Raw genomic sequence first — 23,101 nt, forward strand, 5'->3', positions numbered from 1 at the left:
CTACTATAATAATACTAAAAAAGTACCAAAATCCCAAATCTAAGCTGCAGATCAGAACAAAAACACCGGGAGCGGGCCGAATCTTCCTTGACAGGTCTTTGTCTTCCGAGGCTAAAATCCCTAAAATCCTCCAAGAATCCCAGTTCCGTGGATCAATCAGCCACGTAATATTCATGGGATATAGGTCTGGGTATATATCATGACTCGTGAATATGTTCTGCTGATGTAGATCGATATGTATATATGACACCTGCCATACCGAACGTGCCAGATCTCAACTGTCACTCAGCAAGGAGTAAAGCCGTTAAACCCGTTACAAATCCACGATCCACAATCCACGATCAAGGGGGAAATCTGAAATCTGGAATCCATGCGCTTTGGGCTCGAGTCAAGGTTACCCTGTCAGACCAATTTCCCTTTAGTGCTAAGTACTCCGTATAAGGTGTTATAATCCATCCTTCTCCGGCCGAGACTCATTAAAAACGTACGATGCAAGGTCCGTGCTACCTTTACCTTTTTTTTTTTCTGTTGGGTTTTCTATTTTTTTTTTCTGGACGGGGGACTTCCTACCGACCCGAAGTACAGTATCTTCATGCTTACGGAGTACGGAGTACTTTAGGTGGTATGGGATTTATATATACCCTCGGGGACACTATAATAGGTAGTACAAATGGAGTTCATGTACTTCGTATACTCCGTACTTATAGTCATACCATCAACCTAGGTGGATTCGTCTTTTTTATTTTCAAACTCGTTGACTCCACTCAATCCTACGCTCATATACAACGGTGCACATGCCCCGTTATCACCTGCACGCGTGGCCCATATCCCAAGGGCTAGAACTCCCAGCGCAAAACTCAGGAACTAGTGTCAGCTGGGAATAATAGGTTGAAGATGGGCGCTGCACTGATCTACAGGGTTTTTTTGTTTTGTCTTTCGGGGAGAGAGAATGCTAGTCCCCGAGAGGGATGGGAGGTATCTTTGCTTTGAGCTTTGATTGTATCCGAATGGATGTGGCAAAGTACTGGAGTACAATCATATTTAATAGGGAAGGGGGTGGAATAATAAGTTCTTAGATACTTGAAAAAGCAAAAAAGAAAAAAGAAAAAAAGAAAAAGAAAAAACAGCGTAAATAATAATACTTCACCCATATTAACTATCCAAACTCCAGGTACTCCGTACTCCGTAACTAACCCTCGAATGGCCGTGGATAATAGTCAAAGTGCGGGGTGTACTTTGTTATCTCTCTAATATAAAACAATATAAAACATAAATCAAGCAAAATCCATTAACCGCGCTTTCCTTAGAAGTGGACACTGGGAACACAACGGCCATCCCGCGTGGAGCCCCTCCACTCGAGCCGCCTGTATACGGAGATATCTGCCGTCGACACGCTCATAGGTCCACGGACCATCGTTCACCGGCTCGGATCGCATGCAGGTACTAGGATGTAGCGCGTAGACTGAATTTCAGTACAAATGCATATCGGGGGCAGTTTCCCTCTCCCGTGATCATAGGCGATGAAGGGAGTGATTGAGAAGTGGAGAGGTCTGTTCCCGGCCCACGCGCCAGTGCTGCACTCAGCCGACATATGTCAGGGGATTGGTTGGGCCGCCTCGTCATTCCAGTAGTGTTGTGACAGGCCAATAAAACTCGGGGGTTTGGTCTTGGTTGAAACACCCAGAGTGATGGCACGTCATTGCCATCCCCTCCCCCTATAATGTACATCGATGTGCAATCGTGTGCTTGGAGCTTATCGACAAAGTACGAAAGTGATGCGCTGTGCAGGTCTTTAATTTCATCCACCTGCGCGATTTTCAGCCCACATGACTGGCATTTGAATCCTGTGCTGCAGCCTCACCTTTTGCTGTTTTAGAATTAAAATAAAATTGCCTGGGATGTGTTTCAGGGTTTATTCTTCGAGCTGGCCGTTGCTTGTCGGGCTTGGTCGGCGGCTGATACGGCTGCAGCCGCGACAGCAGCTGAATTGCTAGACCCCGTGCTAGCGAGATTGCTGGCATGCGCAAGGAGAAACTTGCAGCAAGTGAGCGTGTACTTGCAGGCTCGAGTCCATGTCTCATCAGTCTGGTTGAAGCCCAACTTGATGCTGGCATCGCCAATACGGTCCCGCTTGATCTCATAGGGCAATTTCAACCCCGGTGCTGTGGCGCCGGTCTGGCCGCGACGGGTAGATATAACAGGCGCCGGGGTCTTTTCAACAAACTTGCCCAGCTGGCGCAGACACTCAAGGAACGCTATCATACCCGAGTCAAAGCGACGGTGGGTCCAAGGAAAGTTGAGCGGGAGATCCCCAGACGAGAACAGGTCTAGTTGGGTCACTTTAGGTGCAGCTCCTGCGACCGGCTGACCGGATGGCTGCGTGGGATATTCAATTCTCTCAATCCGCGAGTTAGATCCCATCGGTTTGAGACGATACCCCTGGAATTGGAATCCGAGTTTCTCAGCCATGGTGGCAAGAAGTAGCGTTGTTTGCCCCCATGCAGCATTAATTTCAGGCCAGTCAACAGAAGGGTTGGCCAGCCTGCCTAGCCGTAGTCCATTGATAGTACCGAAATATCCATCATGACCAATGCAGAACGCGTCATTGTAGACATTTGTCCGTTGCAGTCTTTCAAGCTGCTGGGAGTCATGATCATAACGCATATTAAGTGCATCCCGTTCGTTTTGGAACTCAGTGAGCGTCAACGCAAACGCATTGCGAGACCGCCAAAAGCTCTCCTCGTCCGCATCCAGGCGTCGCGAGTCAGATTCCAGGCTCGCAATCTCGGCATCTAGGGCAGCCTTTTCTTTCTCAAAGGCCTGCAGCTCTGCGAATGCGGCCCGTTCCGCTTCGAGGCTCTCATCCAACGATTTCTGTGCTGCCTGCAGCTCCTCCTCGGTCGGGATTGACCCATTCAGGTTTCTAAGAAATGAGATGTAGGCATCTCGCTCCTTCGTAGACCCTGCTAACCGTTTTTGCAATCCTTCCACAAGCAGCTCCGTGCATTCCACGCAAATAGGATGGTCAATATCGGAGCGCGCCGAGACTACCTCAAATAGTCGTGTCGTTTTCTCCACTTGATCCACGAATGACCCATCCTCCTGGCCCCGGAGTTGGGCTTGTGTAGGGTTTCGCTTGGGTCGGGCAGCAGAACTACTCTCACTGATTGGTGGTGGCGCGACTTGAGACTCAGTGAGCATCACAAATGACATATTGCCGCTATCGGCTCGTGGGATTGCGGGCGGGTTGTGTTGGCCTCCTGCACGCGGGGCGGGGATAGACCGTCTGTAAACCGGCGAAGTAGCATGTTTAGAGGAATGCTCATATTTGTCGCGGTGTTCGGGGGGATAGGACGATCGCGCTGACGAGGAGGCAGCTCCGGTATCTGACAACGTCTTCCCTGTAGAGTCTAGACCGTAGCTTTATTAGCGGGATCGTTCCGATCGCCCTGTAGGAACATACTGGATAGCAAGTCAAAGGCAGCTGGGTTGAGTGACTCTACTGAGCCATCTAGCTTTAACGGCGTGCGACACTTCTGGCAATACATGGTTGTTAATTCATCGGGGGGGTGCTCAGGTGTGGGGAGTGGAAGTCGGGGAGCTCCAACGGAGCTTTGGGGAGGAACGTCATTTCAGTTTGTTTTTGTCTTTGCCGCATATTTGCTCGCGCTTGCGCCTGAACACCACACTTTACTTCTACAATCAACAGATTGCTACCCAATTTAATTATGCGTTATTCTACTACGCGCTCAACGTTCGATCACTTCTGAGGCACGCGCCTAACAATTCTTACCCGCAACCATGTCCGACCTGGACGGCAGCATGGAGCACTCCATGCAGGACAATATCGAACGACCGGCGAAGAGACCTTGTTTATCATATACACCCGAGGATGATGAAGAGATCCCCGCAGAATTCGATCTTCCAGCCGCGCGTGCGCAGAATGACTCGCGACTGAAGTCTCTCTTCGAAGGCATTTTCGCGAAATATAGCCAGGACTTCACCGACGTTGGCGATGAGATTGATCTACAGACCGGGGATATAGTGGTAGACAATGGGCATCTATTAGGCATGCGGGGCGAGCACGATGCTGGTGGCCAGCCGCGATCGTGGCTCTCCCAGGCTGAGCTGGATGAGCCGGAAGACTTTGATGCAGACGATGACAACAACCCGAAGGGAGACGAGGATGAATTCTTTTCTATGGCATCCTCTCCCGGTGCTCATTCTTCACATGCTCCGCGTGAAGAGTCGCCATCCAAACAGCTACAGACAGACATGGACACCTCTTTGGATTTCGTGTTTAAATTTAAAGCATCTGGGACCGCAGGGCTCAGTTCTACAACCAAGAAGGAACATGTCTCACATCCCACCAACACTATCCCGGTCTCCAAACCGCAAGATCCAATCTGGGCAGTCCCAGACTTACCTCCATCCTTTTCAACGCCAACCACTGAGACCCGCAAATCAAACGTGGGATTCACTCCACCTGCTAGGTCTACATCTCCCCCAGGGAGCGGCTCCGTCTGGGCTCTTCGCAAACCCCGGAGACCACGTACAGAAACGAAACCCAAGGCTACACCGAGTAAGCGCCGACCAGCTGCAAAGCGCAAATATCATTCTAGCCCTGTGACGCACGACTGGTCTTTCGCGGAAGTACCGGATGGGAATGAGTCGGATGACCCGTTGCAGGACTATGAGCCATCACCGACACCATCCAAAATGAAAATTATCCGTGGGAAGAGACACATTCCGACAAAAGAGAACGATGGCCCATCTACTCCTTCGAAGCGGCCAGCTGTTGTCATTGAAGTTGACGATCAAGGCGATGGCCCAGAAGGGGCCTGTGAACCAAGTGACCATGAGGATGAAGTGGCAAATGCGGACATCGAAGAAGGGAGCCGTGAATCCAGCAACCAGATAGATGAAGTGCCTGAGGCACCTGTCGAAGATGGGGCCTGCGAACCGAGCCACCGAGAAGCCGGTTGGCCTGAAGAACAACTCCAAGGAGTCTACGGACCAAATGACCAAGAAAGCCAAGCACCCGAGACAGAAAACAAAAATAAAGTACCATTTGATTCTATGATGGGAGGCGATTCAACCCCCAACGCCACGGCCACTGCCAGCACCCAGGCCCCATCCCTGCTGCTCATGGAAAACACACCAAGCAAAAGGCAGCCCATGACACCCGATGAAGCAAAGTTAATCGTGTGCATGATGTACAAACAAGAAAAGAAGGCTAGTGACGTGATGCACATGCTGCCAAGTCGTGACTACCAGACAGTTTGGCACTGGTTTTACAATCACTGGACCTGCCGCCTGGTCAATCCGCCTCCACTTTCTGCTGCATGGTCACAACCTGAGCTGGAAGCTCTGTCCCGACTTAGCACCCAATCGGATCTTACTTGGGGTCAGATACAAAGTCGGTTTAGGGGTCGATCACGACATGAAGTCGAGTTTGAGCTGCTACGTACTTTTGTTGGCGAGGGCTTTACATCTGGAATTATCAGGAGCGTGGAGGAACAGGCGGAGCCGGAAGAGCAGCAGCAGCAAGAAGAAACACAGGACGACGAGATAAAGGATGAGCCAGAATCTGACGCAGGCGTGGAGGAAGTCAAATATAAGGCAGGAGATAGCGATGCTGCGTCTGCAGATACCGCCCCGGAAGAGCTTGAGCAGCCCGGCATCCAAGAAGTGACCAAGACAACCGAGAGTAATACGTCTGCTCCCAACAGCTTCTTGGGCATTTTTATAAACTCCTAAACATGGCAATTGGGTGCAACCGAATTATACTAAAAAGAGGCCAGTGATCGGTGATCGAGAAATCTATCCACATACATATTCATAACGATGAATACCATACCACATTCAATTAATATATCTATTGAAAGTCTTCATCCCGTGCATTCATAACATCCTCAAGCTTCGTATCAACAGCCCCACCAACATCTCCTGCCTTGGCCCAGAATCGAGACAGATGCCGTGAGCCAGAGTCCGAAAGTACCGTGACAATCCGATGACCAGGGCCAAGCTTCCTTGCTGTCTTGACAGCGGCGATACCTAGAATCCACAATTAGTAAAACACATCAGATACACTACTCCGTAAGCAGAAAGGTGATAGACCCACAGTTCACTGCACTGCTGCTCCCAATAAAGATCCCATCCTTCTCAACAAGCCACCGAGCCATAGCCAAAGCCTGGGCATCAGTAACACGCACCGCATCATCAACCAACTCCTTCCCAGCCTCAAAGTTCGCGGTGACACGGTTGATTCCAATGCCCTCAACGATAGTATCAACCTGCCTCCGCCGCCTTGTCCCCTCCCTCTCTTTCACATCAAACATAACACCGTAGACCACTCGATTAAAAAGTCCACTTCCCTGCGGATCCGCCAGCACAACAGTGAGCCTAGGCAGCAATGGCTTCAAGAACCTAGCAACACCAGAAATGGTCCCACCAGTGCCAGCGCCCGCTACAAACGCATCAATCCGGCCCCCACACTGGGCGTACAGCTCTGGGCCAGTGCCTTCATAGTGGGCGCGCCAGTTGGCCTCGTTCTCGAATTGGTCGGCGAAAAAGCCACGGCCACGGGTCATGCGGTCGTTTGCCGCGGGGAGATCGGATTGCTCATCCGTGGACGTAGGGGGAATTCCCGATGAGGCCGTGTGCGTCTTTGCTAATGCTCGTGCGCGATTGACAAAGTTGTCCTTCTCCACTATTGGTGCTGGCGGGACTCGGTCAACGATTGCCCCGAGTTTGAGAAGGAGGTTGGACTTTTCAATTGCCTGGTCGGAGGGCAGGCAGCTGAGTTGCATGTGCATTAGTGGTTGTGGCTATTGGATGGGAAATGGAGGGTGGCGTATCCGTACATGTGTGCTAGGTAGCCCTTTGCTCGGGCTAGCGTTGCTAGTGAAATGCCGGTTGATCCCGACGTTCCTTCATAGATTGTATCGCCTGAATGGGGTGTCAGGATACCTTGTTCTTCTGCCTGGTTTGAGTCAGTGGTGCTGGCGTTGCAGGGAATTTTTTTGGTGTTGTGTAATTTAGCGTACTATCTCAATCATGCTTAGTGCGACTCGGTCTTTTGAACTCTGGCCAGCGCCATTCAAAAACTGCGGGCATTGTTAGCGCATTGTTAGCTCATTCATTATTGAGGTGGTTGGTACACGAAGTACCAACGCTACATACCTCTGCCTTGCCTAGAATCTCACATCCCGTTTCATCAGATAGTGACTTGATCCGGAAGAGAGGGGTGTTTCCAATGCAGCCTTCAATGCCTTCCACAATGGTGGGTGGGCCAGCTCGGGCGATGAGGCCTTTTGTTGGAGGGATTTGTTCTGTCACATTATCCTCATGTTTGGAACGTGACAGTTCTTGATATGCGAGTGCCAGGCAGACTCCAGCGACGAAGGCCGTGCCTATATACGCCGTCGAATGATCTGGCATCTTGCAATGCCGTTTTATGTCTTGAAGACTGAGGTTATGCGCATAGACAGGAGATATGAAGCTCGGACCATCGGACTTTTTTGGTGCAAGATGTGAATCAGCCTGTGCTCAATCGATGAAATGGAATATTGAAAACCAATTCAAACAGTCCGATCTGTATTCAAATCGTGCTCGGCTTCAACAACCTTGTAGTCACCAAAGTGTCGAGAAATTGGAAGTGATGACTTTTGCCTGAGGCACGTGGTACCCTGCCTGAGGCCAGAAAGGCTATCCAGAAACACCCGTTCTCTTCCCGGAGCAACCTTGAGCTTAGCTCTGCAATCACAATGGACTCGCCAGTCCTCACCCAGTTGTTCCGACAGCTCTTCCGCCATCCAGCATGTCGATCATTAAGGCGGTCACCCTCCGTACTTGCTCGACCACAATCCCGATCATTCCTCACGCGGCGCACACCTGTCAACGTCAAGCGCAAGCCGCACGATGATATCCAGCTCTGGACAAAACGAGGGGATTACCCCAAGAACATCGATGAAGAGTACAGGACATATCCGACAGTGACAGCGAAGGAGCTACGCAACCGCCGGGAACGGCCGCGGCAGGTCAAGATGCTGACGCGCGAGTTCATCGACGGTAAGCTCGGCGGCTAAATGAAGCATGACCAGTTCTGACATTGCGCTTTTAGACAGCCTCTACAACCCCCATTACGGATATTTTTCGAAACATGCGACCATTTTCAGCCCCGGAGAGCCATTCGACTTCAACAACATCGAAGACGGGCCCGCGTTCCACAAACTCCTCGGTCAACGCTACACGGAGTTTGAAGACAAGCTCGATGCGACGAACCCAGACATCGCACGCCAGCTGTGGCACACACCGACGGAGCTTTTCCGACCGTACTATGGCGAGACGATTGCGCGGTATTTGGTGTCAAACTACAAGCTGACCCTATACCCGTACCACGACTTGATCATTTACGAAATGGGCGCAGGAAACGGCACAATGATGTTAAACATTCTTGATTTCATCCGCGACACCGATCACGAGGTGTATCAGCGCACCAAGTTCAAGATCATTGAGATCTCGCCCGCGCTGGCAGATCTACAGTACAAGAACTTGACCGACAGGCTCAGTGCCAAGGGACACCGGGACAAGGTCGAGATTGTAAACCGGTCCATCTTCGACTGGGACACATACGTTCATTCTCCGTGTTTCTTCCTCGCCCTGGAGGTTTTCGATAACTTCTCCCACGACACTATCCGCTACAAGCAAGGCACCGAAACACCGCAGCAGGGTGGTGTGCTGATCGATTCCGACGGCGAGTTCCACGAGTATTACAACAACCAGCTCGACCCAGTCGCAGCTCGCTTCCTGCGCGTGCGTCAAGCCGCTGCTCGCCGTCCTTTCCCGAGTCCCTTGGGCCCACCACTCCTCCGCGGTCTCCGCTCCGCCGCGCCCTTCCAGAAGGAATACTCCCTGCCGGAGTACATCCCCACACGACTGATGCAGTTCTTTGATGTCCTGAACCAGTATTTCCCAGCACACCGTCTCGTCTCCAGTGACTTCAGTTCCTTGCCGGATGCTGTGCCCGGTGTCAACGCGCCGGTCGTGCAGACTCGGTATCAGCGACAGACAGTGCCGGTGTCGACTCCTTTTGTATGTGGTTATTTTCTACGATGTGAAATTTGAACGTGGCTAATTTTACTTGACAGGTCCACCAAGGCTACTTCGATATTTTCTTCCCGACAGACTTCAATGTTGTCGAGGATATGTATCGTGCTGTTACCGGGAAGCTGACGCAGGTTACGAGCCATGAGGAGTTCGTGCACCGCTGGGCTTATATTGAGGACACGGAGACGCGGAATGGGGAGAATCCGCTGCTGAGCTGGTATAAGAATGCTAGCATGTTGATGACTGTGTAGATAGAATCTCGATGTCAATATCATTCAACCATGCCTTGTGGCTTTGCTTATAACATGTGCTGCCGTATTTGTGTGTGAACGTAGTTTGCTGCATTAACAGCACGTTTTCATGGATCACAATTCGATTTTACAAAAAACGGAAGTCCCAACTCAAATGCCTCAGCGAAAGTCTGAGTCCTGTATATGGGGAAGTCGTGGAGTAGCAGCGGGCCTGTAGACAAGATCGAGATGCAAAACCTAATCTCTGTCGATGGGAGTGTTGGGGGTTCGTAGCAAAAGGCCACTGATAGGAGTGATGGCCATTGTCACCATATTCAGGTGTTTGTCTGCCTGCTGGGAGAAACCGTGAGACGCTTCGGAATCGAGAGACAATGATGTCCAGCGGCTTCCCTGAAGTTGACGAACTCGAATCCAGGCTCCAGAGACACAAATTTGACCATTTTGGCTATCTACAACTTGAAGTTGGAGATGTCCAAGTCCCCCAAGTTCTGTCACCATCACACCCTGGGTATTGTCTCCACAACCTGAGCGCTCTGCTTTCTAACAGGCTCTAACAACACATAAACAACATATTATTTAGCTTTGCCTCTAGTTCTGAGGAACCCGAAAGACGCTGTTAGCGAGGTTGGCAATATCATCAACCCCAAGTCCCTTGAGAGCATCAAGTATCTGATCGACGATAGTCTGCGGAAGCCCCTCTTTATTCCTCGAGTATATATCAACACCAGCAGGGGTAAAGAGTGTCTTATCAAAGTATGTGACAATCCACTGATTTTCATCATCGGTATGACCGAATCCGAGACACTCCCAGTGCGAGCTCGCGATCATCAGCCAGCCTTTGCCGCGCCAATCCCAGGCGCCGGGGTTGCCTGGCGTTGGAGTATCCACCCCATGGACGGATTTTATTTTCTCAGAGTTGACGGCTTGGTATTGTACCAAGTCGTCGATTTTTTGCACCCCGGCAGAATCTGCGGGCAGGAGCTTGTAGGTGATGTTGACGTTGCGCTTGCCTTTCCACAGGGGGAGGCTGGAGTGGGTTACATGCCATGTCCCGATTATGAAGTCGTTTGGTGGGGCGGAATTGGCTCCATCGCTGGAATAGATTTTTGGGAGTCTGATAGAGATAGAAGACATGTTTGTTTGAGCGTGGGTTGGGCTTGTGAGGATGTCGAGGGGGTGAAGGCATTTGATAGCGGACGAGCGCCGATCGCTACCCGAAGGCGTATCATCGTCAATCTACATAACCCTAACTGGTGACCTATAAAACAGAAATATAGAGGTTGTAATCGAATTGAAGTAACTAGGATAACTGAGCAGACTATGAGATAATTCTAAAGTTGAAGAAGTTGATGCGGTCATTTAGCTCATGCTAGGAAAGTAAATCAAACATTGAATCATTCAAGCGCACAACAGGACGGTGGTAATATAAAACAGTAGACATATATCTCATTCCTATAAGCCCCCATATTGTGGTTCCGTTCCATTCATTCTTCCTTGGCACAAGTAGGTAGCTCAACATTTCGAAGTAGCAAAGGGTTGGCTGTGACGGGGCCAGGTTGGAGCCATGCCGGCGGAGGTATTTTGCTTAAGGGTCGGCTGCGAGAACGCAGTTTGACCAAACACAGGCTTTGTAAATGGCGAGCGAGCGAAGGCTGACTGTGTAATGGTAGGCTTGGTAGGATATGGCCTATTATTGGGAATGTTGGAGCGTGGTCCTGTGGGAGCTGGTTTGACTCTATCCAGCAATGAAGTGTCCGGAGCAAGAGGGGCCGCTCTCTCAGTAGAGAGGATGTTAGTAGATATATTGACGTTGTTCATCGTCACTCGTGAATGCATGGGCACGCCCGCCTTGCGATGAAGTCCATTAAGGGCTACATCTAGCTGAGATAGAATGGCGGCATTGAGGGATGTTGATGTGAGTACCGGTGCAGGATTGATGACAGGCATAGTGATGTTCACATTGTCAATTGTGGTGTTTAAGCCACAATTTTGTTTAATCCATATGTGGTGGGGAATGAACAGCCGACAGTGGCGCCACGAGTGACCAATCTCTGTGCATTTTCTGCAGAAGGCTGTACATGCCCCAAGATGTCTCTTGTCACATCGATGACAGCGGGTGCGACACGTTCCTTGGTGTGATCTGGCCCCACAGTCCTCACAGAATGGGGGCGGCCTGTACCTGGAGAAGCAGTCTTCGTATTCAATTGCGTCAACTCTACCACGCTTTTTCGAAGGTCTGAAGATTCACTTCATTAGCAAATGGCCTTGGATGAGATTCCGGTTGAAGTTCACTCACGTGGGCGCCATCGTGACTGCGCTGGATGAGGAAGAAACAAAAGAGAGCAGAGAAGGAGAGGGGGTTTTGTGTTCGTGGACAGTCCTAACGAGGAAGGAATAACCCCGTCACATGATGGAGGTTAAGTGAAACGGGGAGGAGGCTCTCATTCTCTATATAAGACAGAAGAACAAATTGAAGGATGAACCCAATATGAAGGAATCTGGTAAACAAACTCAATGAATTGCAACTCGGATCTCAGCAGAGCTCATAATGTCTACAATATACCCCTAACGCGGAAGTGATACTCATATTCGGACACCAATCTCTCTACGCGGGATTCCCGATTCTCGCGATATATAAGTATCAGGATATTTCAATGGAAGGAATGTGAGTCCCTGATTATCCATAGAAAAGTCTCTTGGATAATGTATCCTTTTCTTTACCACCTTTATATATATCTGAAAAGAGATTTGAAAAGACTAGCTCAAAGGAGAACCTAAAAAGACATTACAAGGCATAATCGGCCGACTATTTCTATTGAGCATTAATTGTGATCGGTCTAGATACGCAGCTCGATTCATTTAGCTATAACAAGTTTGAATCATTGAACGAGCTCATACGAAGCGAAATAATGATACACCGAACCCCTTCAACGCTATAAGCCCGAACATCCAATTTCCCTAATGTGAATATTCCGTTTGTCGTAACACACAAGCATCAAGGAACTTCTGTGGAAGTGACGCGAGTTGCGGGTCCTTTCCTGGGGATGACAGTAGACTCGCTGCTGTATCACGGTATGATTCGCTGAATGCAGACCAGAGAGCCTTTTCAGGTTTAAGGTCTATTGATGGGCGAGGGTAATATGGATCGTTTTCGAAAAATGCCCCCACAAGATGAGCTATCAAGTCATCTGATCTCTCAAGTCCCATTCGTTCTTCCCATATGCTGCACAAATTAAAATCAAGAACCCAGATACGGGTAGTTCGGCGTTGGAATTTGGCACGTATCATGGTATCCAGGTCCGTGTGAGGTGGCATATTCTTGACCTTTTCTGTGCTGAGTCCTAAAGAACGACAAATATCTTGGGAGTATGTTGTCTCTCCTTCGCTGCCTAGCACGAATTCAACATCGTAGCCATCAACGTTCGCTGACCAATGCATGATTGCTAAAGCCTGTCCAATAGCTCTGGCATAATGCAGGATTGGTAGATTCAGCTCGATCATCTGATCAAGACATAAGTTGAAGTTTCTCAATGTGAAGTTGCGTGGTGGTGGGTCGTTCGCACCACGCCGACGGCCGAGGTAAATACGGGCAAGACAATCGCGGTTAGTGTGGTGAGACTTGACACCGAGTTGCGACGACGCGGGACAGTACGCATCGATGAGGGCTTGTCGAGCCAGCTTGGGCAGTGGAAGTATCCGTTCGGTGATCAAGGCCATCGCAGGTAGAGGAAAAGAGAGGTGTGATCCATGGAAAAGGTCCACATGGGAATCCCACCATTCATCGTTGGTTTTCGAGACGTATGAGAAAATTAGGGGAATACGTACTTCGACGGACTTGGACTGATGGTTTGTAAACGCCTGGTACACCGCGAGGTGGGCTTGAAAATCTGCCCAAAGAGCATCTTCGAATGATGGGCGGGCGATTTTGATTGCATAAGTATGCCCGGGCCATTCGAAGACCATTCCACATTGGCCAAATCCAATGCTGCGAAAGCCAACAGATGCTGTCTGCTGTGAGGTGTTGAGTAATGCGGATGAGGAAGGTGTAGAAGTAACGGAAGTCGATAAAACCCGGCTGAGGACTTCACGTGGCTGGGTGGGAAGAAGTCCCAACTCCGAGGTAAGCTCTTCATTTCGTGCAGCATCAAACAAGGCAGATAACCTGTTCGCAAGGTCAATACTTGTTTGATTGCCTTGATCCATATCGGAGAAGTGTGGAGTCGAAATGCGAAAGTGACGAATCAGCGACGAATACCCCGGACCGGCAGTCGATTACCGCCTGGCTCGCCACTCTATACATCAACACTACCTTTACTAGATAACCCCTCTCTTTCTGTGAAGCAATATATAAAGTAGACCAATAAGTCGTACGGAAAATGAAGAGCTATAGCATGGGGTATTTTGATTATTGAGAATTCAAGCACAGGGAAAATAGTGTGCCTTTGCGGCGTTGTCATATTGGTCTTTCTAATAGTCTTTTTAGTAGTCTGTAGTTCTTTTAGTGATACTGTTCACGACCCCACTGTTCTCGCATCAATAGTCTATGTAGTCTATTCTCGTCCTACGTTCCAGCATTCACCTGCTCTAATAGTAATTGTACTACCTATTAGTATTCCTAGGAGTCTGTATCTAGATATAGCGTATCCCCACGTCGCTGCGGTGACTTGCTATCCTCTTCAAAGTTCTGGTCGATCAACTCGATTCCTTGAACTTATATAAGAAACCTAGCACCCCCTGATATCTACCTCCTTTTATGCGCTCTCTCGTTTATACTATCGACTCTACTTAGTAAGCGCTGAATACGAAGCCCACGGAAATTACCCTCGTGACTCTATATCCAATTTTTTGGCCCAAGTCCCGAAGAAGCTGGAGTAGCTCAAACTTGAATTGCAAATGAAAGATATGCCATGCCACGTGAGTTACTCCGTATTCATCATCTCATAAATCTGATCCCTACAGGGATGGCTGGTCCCGAGTTCGATAACACATGGCATCTAAAAATTACAGAAACTCCACCACGGATATCAGCGAATGACTAACCGTTCTATTATTCTAATATCAAATGAGCCAGAAAAAGGGTAGAGAATAAAGGAAAGAACAACTGGAACAAAGAGTCAAGTATCAGACTTTTATCTTGGTCGAATAAAAAGTGTTTATTAGCCGCTGAAGGTGAACTGATGCGGCTGAATGCTTGCCATGTGACTTGTGGAATTGGGTCGAAAGTTTCTATAAATATACACTGCAACTTATTGCCCTAAAGCAAGCCAGCTTCAGCCTGGTAAAATACCTCTCATTAGCCAGGAAATCCTGTTCTGCTATTCCACCAGAGTTTAGTACGAGCAGAATCAGGAATTTGTTCCTAATTCTTCCAAACACCGACGGAATGCATCATCTATGTTGCTGGTCATGAAAAAAAAAGACCAAAACGTATAGACGCCTGTATTCTATGACTGCGACCATGCTGACCAGTATCCTCTCCACAGCCATTACCTCAATCATCCACCCCCACCCACTCAACGTCACAATGTGCAAATCCCGAAGTTATGCCACAATGCGCAGAACCGATTCCCTTGCGAAATCAGTCAATCGATGCATCCTCTAACGTGCCTCAAATGATGACCAGGGAAGAGAATCTCCCAAAAAGCGTTCTTACTGACGAAGAACGAGCCGCCAGGGCAAAGGGGTTGAAGGACGATTCCATTGGAAAGGGACTTTGGACCGAGGCTCGTGGAAAACTAGATCCAAAGCGATCGCTTCGACTTGAGATTTTCATCATTGATGGGGATGAGGACCTCCAACAGGCTGCCAAGGCAAAACTGGAGACTATCCAAAACTCTCGGTTGAAAATAAAGATTGGCAATGACAGAGTACTCAATGTGAGAGAGGGAGTGACGAAGGTGGTTGAGACAGTTCTCAGCTATAAGGCGATCATAACAGCGGCTGTGGCCGCTGAGCCTAGTGCCAGCCTCACTTGAGGGGGTGTTGCTGCTCTCCTACCAGTAAGCCCCCGAGAGTGGTAATCAACCTCGTGTTTTTGCTAATACTGCATGACTAGGTCGTGTCTACGGCGTTGTCGCAGACCAATGAGGCAATCAGTAATTTGGATGCCATTGCATTGCTCCTTGTGCGGTTCCAGGCCATCGAGGTCATTTATGACCTGTCTGAACATCCGGAAAAGATGTTCACAGCATCAGATCGTATCAAAGAACTTCACGCCCAGCTGAGAGCCCAAACCATCAACCTGTACACTCAAATCCTTGAGTATCAAGCCGACCTGATTGAACATTATTCACACAACCAGATGTATAGAATGGTCAAGTCTGTTGGTATTCCATCAGGGGATAGATTCTCGGATATTCAGACTACTGCAGCTGGCGCCAGCACAACTTTGCAAACCCTGGATAGCGGTGCTATCGCGGGCGTTGATCGCCAATTGTCATCCCTTGCAGAAAGCGTGAAAGAAATTATGGATAAGCTAGTGGAGGTAAACGCGAATATCCTGGTAAGAATCCATCAACCCAGCTAATCTTGGAATGCTCTCTTGGCTGACGATAGCCAAGGATATCCCGAAAATTCAACGCATCATCGGCCTTCCCCGGGCGACATAGGACTTAGAATGCCACTTTGGGACCTTCAGCGGCCAGTTGTCCCAACTTCATCCCTTCTCATGATTCCAAAGAGCCCCATGTTACTCAATTCCGACAGAACTATGATGACTATATACCCGAGCGGGGGAGAAGCTCCTCAAATTTGGGATCTCATGGCCGAAAGGGGTCTCCCGGATCAACAGAGTTGGCTGCATGCGGTTACGCCATCTGACACAGGTACCTCAGTCATAATATTACCCAAAGGAAGCGGAAAAGAAGGACCAGGTCACCTGGGACTGTGGGGTGTGGATGATCCAAATGATGGAAAAGACCTCGACCTCGGAACAACAGACTACCTCCAAACGGCCTTGGATAACTGTTTGGAGCTCGCTATCTCCGCAGATGGTATGAAAATTGCCATTTTGAACTCCAGCAATATTATTGAACTTTGGCGATTTTCAAAGGAAAATAATCGGTGGGATCTACATTGGACCAGCGTTCTTCCGTATGATGCGAAGAGTCCCCGCCCGCAAATAAAGTTCTCCTCCGATGGTACGCGAGTCTCCAGTCAGTTAGCCAGTCGCCATAGCGACCATTGCCATGTAACAGTTTGGTGTGTCGACAACAAGGACTGTGAATTTGAATATGAAGGCAGCGAGACTCTAAATCTCGCAGTTTTATCCCATCATCATGCCATGGTGGCAATAGGAGGTATGAGCAGTAGCGTGGAGCTACGGGATATATCAAACAAGACCGTTAGGATCATTGAGACGGATTACTTTTCGAACGCATATTTCATGAAATTTTCAGCCGAAGACACCAGAATAGCAATTGGATGGGATAATAGAAAAGTCTCAATCCACAACATAGCTATGGGAGAGACTGAGTGGGTATTCGAATGTCATGCCACGTTGGCCATTGCCTTGCAGTTCTGCCCCAATGACTCATGGAGGGAAGTACCATTCTATACTCTCGATCTTGAGGGCGACTGGATCGTTCACGATAACAAAAAAGTCATGGCAATCCCCCCAAACCTCTCTGCAGCACTCTATGATCCAGATCAAGACCAACGGGCCAATACCATCGCCTTCTTCACTCCCGGCACCCACACTAGTCGCCTTGTATATTTTATGTTTGAGGGTGTTCCTAGCTTCTGAGCTCGGAGGAATCTAGTTGTCATATACTCCTGTTCCATGTCTCAATCATCGTGGCCAAGTGTTGTCAATTACAATGATGAATCCTCACTCAAGGATCGATATATCCATGGATTTTCTTTGCGTTATGCCATATTGATTATTGAACTCTCCAAACGTAGTCTATTTAGTCTTCCTTTTAGTAGTTCCTTTCACATAGTTTGATCTGAAGTATGGTCAGATTACAGCAAAACTAATATATTGTAGAGTATACAACACCGTGAAGAAGCGTCATGGTATCATCATCGCTGTGACAACAATAAAACATCAACGATACGCAGCCACGTAGCTACAGTAGCGACTGCTTTCGCCTTCCATGTTGGACAACGCAGAGTAATTTTTTCAAACCCTAGTCACATTATTTTCTAGGCCGTATTTGGTTAGCTCCGTATTGAACGATCCGTCATAAAACCTAATGGTATAATACAAAACGAAGGAAAGGCTAAGTATTGTAAGTAGCAATTTACAGCTCTAAGTGACAATAACCAGAATTATTATTAACGTTATTGCAACTCTTAGCTATATAATAAAATCCTGACCTACCCAAAGCTCGCCCGAAAGCAGGGTTGATCTCTAGAAACGGATATATATAATACGATATTACTTATAATATAACTCCTTGGTTACTAATGCTCCTCGATAGTGACCACAAAAGCTAATGTATTGGCAAAGGTAGAAAATCCTAGAGAATCTCGACATTCTTTTTACAGCCATTAGGAAGGGTTGTGTTTTTGTAGATACTGCGCCGAAGCCAGCACGTAAGTACGAACAAGGTGCAGCACCTGTTCAATATCCACGTATTCGTTGGCCGCGCTTACATTGTCACCGTTAGGCCCATACCAGAACCCTGGGATCCCACGATATCTCCAATACCGGAGATCAGAAATCGCAATGTCAGGAGTAAGCTTAGGCTTAGGCCAACCAAGCTGCGTGACAATATTCTGGAGGATGACTGGCATCTCGTGATCCGTGGTTGATATGTCCCCTGTATCGGCCCCTTCCAACTCAATACAAGCTTCTGGATATCGCCCGACTATAGCTTGGGCCTTCTTAAAGACCACCTCTGGATCCATACCAGTAGGTATGACAACAGTGACTTCAAAGAAACAATCAGGCGAAATAACAGATGGAGAGTTGCCGCCTGCGATAGTGCCAACATTCACTGAAATAAGGGAAATCACTGCCGCGCTTCCTTCTCCGTACATTCCATCGTACCATGCTCGATACTGCGCATCTTCGAGTAGCACCTTAATTGAAGGGGGGACTTCAACAGGAATATTCTCCAGTTCGTCCAGATCGTGAATGATGTCGGTAGCGATACGGATAGCACTGGGGCTGTGGTTGGGATAACCAGAGATGGCACCGCGGGTCGCAATGCTGACATTGAACTGTAGGTAGCCCTTGGAGGAGAATGCAATAGCCTCCGTGCCACTTGGCTCGGGGGACAGAACACAGTCAGCTTCCATCTCGCTCGGAATTTGAGTGAACATATGTCCAGTCCCGCGACCCATACCAGTCTCCTCGTCTGATGCGAGGGCGAGGGATAATCTTCCAGATAGGTACTGTCTTAACTCAAACAGATAGTAATATGCAAAGAGAATGACGGTAACACCGGCCTTCATATCACTGGTGCCTCGGCCCCAGACACGACCGTCAGCAATTTTGCCACTCCACGGGTCATCATGCCATCCCGGTTCATCTCCAGCCGGCAAGACATCCAGATGTCCGCTCAGCATCAAGTGCCGTCCCTCTGTTGCCATAGGGATCGTAGAAAGGATATTCGGCATTGACTCCTCAGCTGTAACTCTCTTAGAGAAGAGGTCCCTAGCGGAGAGAAACTTCTCCACCAAAATCATCGCCTCTCGAGTGTCGCCAGGTGGACTCGGTGTCTGACATTGGACAAAGGCAGAGACTAGTCTAGTGATAGCTTCCTTATCGCGTATGATCCATTCGTCCACTTTTTGCGTGATGTGCTCCATATTGAAGGTACTGAAATAGAGTCTGTTGATGGTACTAGGTATTTTCTCTCGTCAGGGCTCTGATCAATGAATAATATAGGGTGTCTTACAAGGAACGATGTAAACTCAGGGGTGTTGCGAGCAAGCAGAATGCCGTTCGATAATTTTTATTAACTGGTTGCAGTCGCATTCCAACCTAGGCAATGATCGAGAGGATATAACAATGAAAAGTTCCTCGATGAGACTTTATACTTATAATTAAATATAACTATTGACTAATATATAGCGCGATAGCTCCACTATAGCAGAATGCTATTTCTCCATTCGTTGGAATACTAGACTCGATTACTACATGGAGTCCGCGGGCACCGAGTATTATATTAAGAAACGGCTATCCTTTTAAGCTCTCATAGCACAGCACTGAGGTTTTTGAAGAGAAAACGTTAAAAAAGTGTTATTTTATTAGATTAAAAGGTAGTGCGAGAGAATATACTGTAACAAGAAGTTAAATAAATGTTGAGTGGCCGGCATTTCATTCCCCTCCACTAACAAGCGACCGTCACATGATCTGAGATGATCTAGCTATACATGGTGTCGGGGAGTTTATGTCTTTTTTTAACATGAAATCCTATAATTTTCCATTGGTTTTGTTGGTTTGGATTGAATCTTCCAGTCCAAGGTTGCGTAACGATGACTTATCAGTCCAGGCCCCTCATTCTAGGTAGACTCTTGTATCTTCCATGCTGATATTTTAAACTCCTGTTTTTATTACCTGGTTAGCTACAAAACGATTTATTTACATCCTATTTACTTATGGGTTAGCATATCATGTGATTAGGGTTTGAAAGATGATCTCTCTGTTCCCGACATAGAAGGCGATACTGGACTCTACTGTAAGGTTGAATATGATGTTCAGGACATAGCATGGAATGTGACAGCCACTTCGACTAACTACGATCTCAAAATAGCTATGTAGGCAGTCGTAGTTTTCAATGTCAATTATATATGCAAACGCACCATGGCAAATATCCTTAGCACATAAAAAAGCGTCATGGCCTTGCTGTCATTTACATATACAAACCTGAGCCTTCTCTCAAGCGTATCCTAGGCAATACGGGGCTTTTCATGGCCATAATGGCGATTTACGTTACATTAGCTGTCGCTGCGCATACAGTGAGCAGCGGTGGTGTTGGTGCTATTGGTGATTTTGGCTTGCTGGAAAAGCTTTCTCCTTACGCTCATCAGGAGTAGAAGAAAGTACCATCTATCACATTAAGCTTACAGACCATACTATTCATGTCGTTTAATCTAGAGATTATGGCTATTCAATGTTGCTAGGAATCCAGTCGCAGCGTGCCACAGTCAACAATGCGTGCCAACAGTGGCAGCAAGTATACTGGGTCTTTAATTGGTACAATGTATCTGAAAAATAGCTGGCCTCACTCATACTTTTGCATCTCCTTTTTGCTAATGATCTGTTCGTGTTGTAAGTACATACTGTAGATATCCTTATCATCTTGGCCATTGAGCCCTATCTTTGGGGGATAATCTTGAGACACTTCGGTTCCAATTGCACAAAAATACTAGGTAGATCAGCGGCTTATATCTCCACCACTCGTATATTCCCGATAAGCCCTCAAAATTTGGGTTCCGACGTCCTATCAGATCTGAGTCTAATCTAATGCGACCCCTCACGGCAACATTACCGAAATGAGGGGGGATATAAACAAAGTTCAAGTTGACAACTCGGTAATTTACGTCCCTAAACCCAACATCTACCCATTTAATAACTATATACTCTCTTTTTAACTACTATATCCACCATGACCATCGAGGCATCCCCACAAGAACAATCCAAAGAGCGCAAAACACCGCCTTGGAACAACCGCGTCCTCGAAAAGCGCGCCACCCAACTAGCCCTGATCCCCTCAGCTTGGCACCTCCAAGCACCCCTTCTAGCAAACCCACCAGCATCAAGCGTAGAAATCATCCGCGCAAGCGGCATCCTCTCTGCCAACGAGCTAGAATGGACCGAGACGGCAGATATCCGCGACCTCGTTGAGCTGGTTAAGTCCCAGCGCGTGACGAGCGAGGCGCTGACAACGGCGTTTTGTAAACGCGCTGCTATCGCACAACAGGTTACGAAGTGCTTGACGGAGATATTCTTTGATAAGGCTCTGCAGCGCGCTAGGGAGCTTGATGAGCATCTACTGCGTACTGGTAAAGTTGTTGGGCCTTTGCATGGGGTTCCGGTTTCTGTGAAGGATCGGTTTGATGTTGAGGGATTTGATACGACTGTTGGTGCGTGTTCCAAATTCATCTCTTGATTTTTCTGTGTCGGGTTTTGACAGCGTCGTGTTGGATTGTTGCTAATATATGTATAGGATGGGTGGGTCTTACCAATAAACCGGCCCAGTCCAACAGTTCAATCGTGCAGCTACTTGAGTCGATGGGTGCGGTGCTCTATGTTAAGACAAATGTGCCTCAATCTCTGATGGTACGCTATATCTTATTATGTCTTCAATATGCTTTCTTATCAAAACCCCACTTACTAAAACACCCGATTAGATGTCCGACTCATACAACCATGTATTTGGCCAATCCGTAAACGCCTTCAACCACGCCCTAATATCAGGCGGTAGCTCCGGTGGCGAAGGTGCCCTCGTTGGTTCCGGGGGAAGCGTTTTAGGAATCGGTACTGACATCGGCGGTTCGATCCGAGTACCTGCTAATCTACAGGGTCTATACTCTATATGTCCGACGACGGGGCGAGTACCGTGGGACTGCTCCTTGTAAGCCACTCATTTCTCTTCATTATACCATGTATGAGCGGTACTAATATATCTTGGATAGCTTACACCAGCACTATCTTGTCCCACCTGTTGCTGGTCCAATGGCCACATCGCTCGCTACAACAGAGTACTTCATGGAAAGTCTCCTTGCGTCTAGTCCGTGGAGTCTGGATCCAAGTGCAGTTCCCATTCCATGGCGAAAAGAGCTCGCAACCCCGCCGGTGAATAGAAAGTTGAGACTGGGTGTTGTGTTTGATGACGGCGTTATTAAGCCGCAACCGCCTATTGCGAGGGCAATGCGTGAGACGGTGGATGCGTTGCGAGCCGCTGGCCATGAAGGTATACACCCCCTCATTATTTTTAACAAATATTCCATTTCCCTTTGGTCGAAAACGTGTTATACTAACCTGCCGAAGTAATCGAATGGGACACTTCCCTCCACATCGCCACTACCAATCTCTGGACAAAGGGCATTCTTGCCGATGGCGGTCAGCACTGCCGCTCGCTCTGTAAGATAGTTGACGAACCCTTGATTGAAGGCATGGTTGTCGGCAAAGAAAGCGATCTTCTCTCACACGAGGAGCGAGAGCAGGTAAGACGCTCACAACAACAACATATACAAAAGCCTCTTTCCCCTCCACCAATACCCAAACCCGAATCAAACTCTAGTTATAATTCTAACACTATACTAGTTCGAAGCAACAAAGCACACTCTCCAAACCGCCTTTCTGAAACAATGGGTTTCATCGGAAATAGACGCCCTCCTCATGCCCGTCCTCCCGTGGGTAGGCTATAAGCCCAAGACGTGGGTGAAGAGTAAACAGTGGTTGGGCTACACGGCTATGTGGAATCTGCTAGATTATGCAGCTGTTACTGTTCCTGTTGCTCGGGCGGATCAAGGTCTTGATTCTGGTGACAGTACGGGTAATGCTGAGTGGGAGGGACATTCCATTAGGAATGAGTCGGATGCTTTTAATTATTTGCAGTGTGAGTAGTTATTTTCTTTGTTGTCTGCTTGTGGGTTGGTTGATGCTGATTTTTCATTATTATTAGATGATATCGACCTTGTGCATGGGATGCCTCTCTGTGTGCAGATTGTTGGAGGTCGATTTGGAGAGGAAAAAGCCGTGGCGGTTGGGAAGGTCGTTGATGAGTTGATGAATCCGACTCCCTTTCACCCGTAAAGGCGAGAGAGGCTACATATATACT

General features: G+C 48.2%; 10 protein-coding genes across 10 annotated transcripts; 4 read left to right on the plus strand and 6 right to left on the minus strand.

Annotated features, from left to right (window-relative positions):
* Nucleotides 1-1,905: 1,905 nt before the first annotated feature.
* On the minus strand, nucleotides 1,906-3,548 carry PEX2_038580 (beclin 1; the record flags this gene model as incomplete). Its single annotated transcript, XM_016741133.1, has 2 exons — nucleotides 1,906-3,410; nucleotides 3,464-3,548. 2 exons carry the CDS (start codon nucleotides 3,546-3,548, stop codon nucleotides 1,906-1,908), a joined length of 1,590 nt encoding a protein of 529 aa, XP_016596838.1.
* Nucleotides 3,549-3,801: 253 nt separating this feature from the next.
* PEX2_038590 (Myb-like DNA-binding domain protein) lies at nucleotides 3,802-5,760 on the plus strand (the record flags this gene model as incomplete). Its single annotated transcript, XM_016741134.1, has 1 exon — nucleotides 3,802-5,760. One exon carries the CDS (start codon nucleotides 3,802-3,804, stop codon nucleotides 5,758-5,760), a length of 1,959 nt encoding a protein of 652 aa, XP_016596839.1.
* Nucleotides 5,761-5,878: 118 nt separating this feature from the next.
* On the minus strand, nucleotides 5,879-7,443 carry PEX2_038600 (putative cysteine synthase; the record flags this gene model as incomplete). The annotated part of the gene is made up of 5 exons (XM_016741135.1): nucleotides 5,879-6,057; nucleotides 6,125-6,801; nucleotides 6,867-6,985; nucleotides 7,050-7,109; nucleotides 7,186-7,443. The coding sequence occupies 5 exons, from the start codon at nucleotides 7,441-7,443 to the stop codon at nucleotides 5,879-5,881; spliced, it is 1,293 nt and encodes a 430-aa protein (XP_016596840.1).
* A 326-nt stretch (nucleotides 7,444-7,769) lies between these two features.
* Nucleotides 7,770-9,362, plus strand: PEX2_038610 (class I SAM-dependent methyltransferase; the record flags this gene model as incomplete). The annotated part of the gene is made up of 3 exons (XM_016741136.1): nucleotides 7,770-8,073; nucleotides 8,126-9,096; nucleotides 9,153-9,362. The coding sequence occupies 3 exons, from the start codon at nucleotides 7,770-7,772 to the stop codon at nucleotides 9,360-9,362; spliced, it is 1,485 nt and encodes a 494-aa protein (XP_016596841.1).
* A 588-nt stretch (nucleotides 9,363-9,950) lies between these two features.
* Nucleotides 9,951-10,496, minus strand: PEX2_038620 (Calycin; the record flags this gene model as incomplete). The annotated part of the gene is made up of 1 exon (XM_016741137.1): nucleotides 9,951-10,496. One exon carries the CDS (start codon nucleotides 10,494-10,496, stop codon nucleotides 9,951-9,953), a length of 546 nt encoding a protein of 181 aa, XP_016596842.1.
* A 378-nt stretch (nucleotides 10,497-10,874) lies between these two features.
* Nucleotides 10,875-11,180, minus strand: PEX2_038630 (uncharacterized protein; the record flags this gene model as incomplete). The annotated part of the gene is made up of 1 exon (XM_016741138.1): nucleotides 10,875-11,180. One exon carries the CDS (start codon nucleotides 11,178-11,180, stop codon nucleotides 10,875-10,877), a length of 306 nt encoding a protein of 101 aa, XP_016596843.1.
* A 1,140-nt stretch (nucleotides 11,181-12,320) lies between these two features.
* Nucleotides 12,321-13,565, minus strand: PEX2_038640 (zinc finger protein; the record flags this gene model as incomplete). Its single annotated transcript, XM_016741139.1, has 1 exon — nucleotides 12,321-13,565. The coding sequence occupies one exon, from the start codon at nucleotides 13,563-13,565 to the stop codon at nucleotides 12,321-12,323; it is 1,245 nt and encodes a 414-aa protein (XP_016596844.1).
* A 1,409-nt stretch (nucleotides 13,566-14,974) lies between these two features.
* On the plus strand, nucleotides 14,975-17,106 carry PEX2_038650 (uncharacterized protein; the record flags this gene model as incomplete). Its single annotated transcript, XM_016741140.1, has 4 exons — nucleotides 14,975-15,238; nucleotides 15,418-15,864; nucleotides 16,000-16,501; nucleotides 16,559-17,106. The coding sequence occupies 4 exons, from the start codon at nucleotides 14,975-14,977 to the stop codon at nucleotides 17,104-17,106; spliced, it is 1,761 nt and encodes a 586-aa protein (XP_016596845.1).
* Nucleotides 17,107-17,855: 749 nt separating this feature from the next.
* On the minus strand, nucleotides 17,856-19,121 carry PEX2_038660 (M20 family metallopeptidase; the record flags this gene model as incomplete). Its single annotated transcript, XM_016741141.1, has 1 exon — nucleotides 17,856-19,121. The coding sequence occupies one exon, from the start codon at nucleotides 19,119-19,121 to the stop codon at nucleotides 17,856-17,858; it is 1,266 nt and encodes a 421-aa protein (XP_016596846.1).
* Nucleotides 19,122-20,923: 1,802 nt separating this feature from the next.
* On the plus strand, nucleotides 20,924-23,076 carry PEX2_038670 (uncharacterized protein; the record flags this gene model as incomplete). Its single annotated transcript, XM_016741142.1, has 7 exons — nucleotides 20,924-21,401; nucleotides 21,485-21,597; nucleotides 21,669-21,892; nucleotides 21,954-22,231; nucleotides 22,309-22,484; nucleotides 22,585-22,879; nucleotides 22,946-23,076. The coding sequence occupies 7 exons, from the start codon at nucleotides 20,924-20,926 to the stop codon at nucleotides 23,074-23,076; spliced, it is 1,695 nt and encodes a 564-aa protein (XP_016596847.1).
* Nucleotides 23,077-23,101: the final 25 nt, after the last annotated feature.

This window comes from Penicillium expansum (genome assembly GCF_000769745.1).
Source record: "Penicillium expansum strain MD-8 chromosome Unknown contig126, whole genome shotgun sequence".
Lineage (NCBI taxonomy): Eukaryota > Fungi > Ascomycota > Eurotiomycetes > Eurotiales > Aspergillaceae > Penicillium > Penicillium expansum.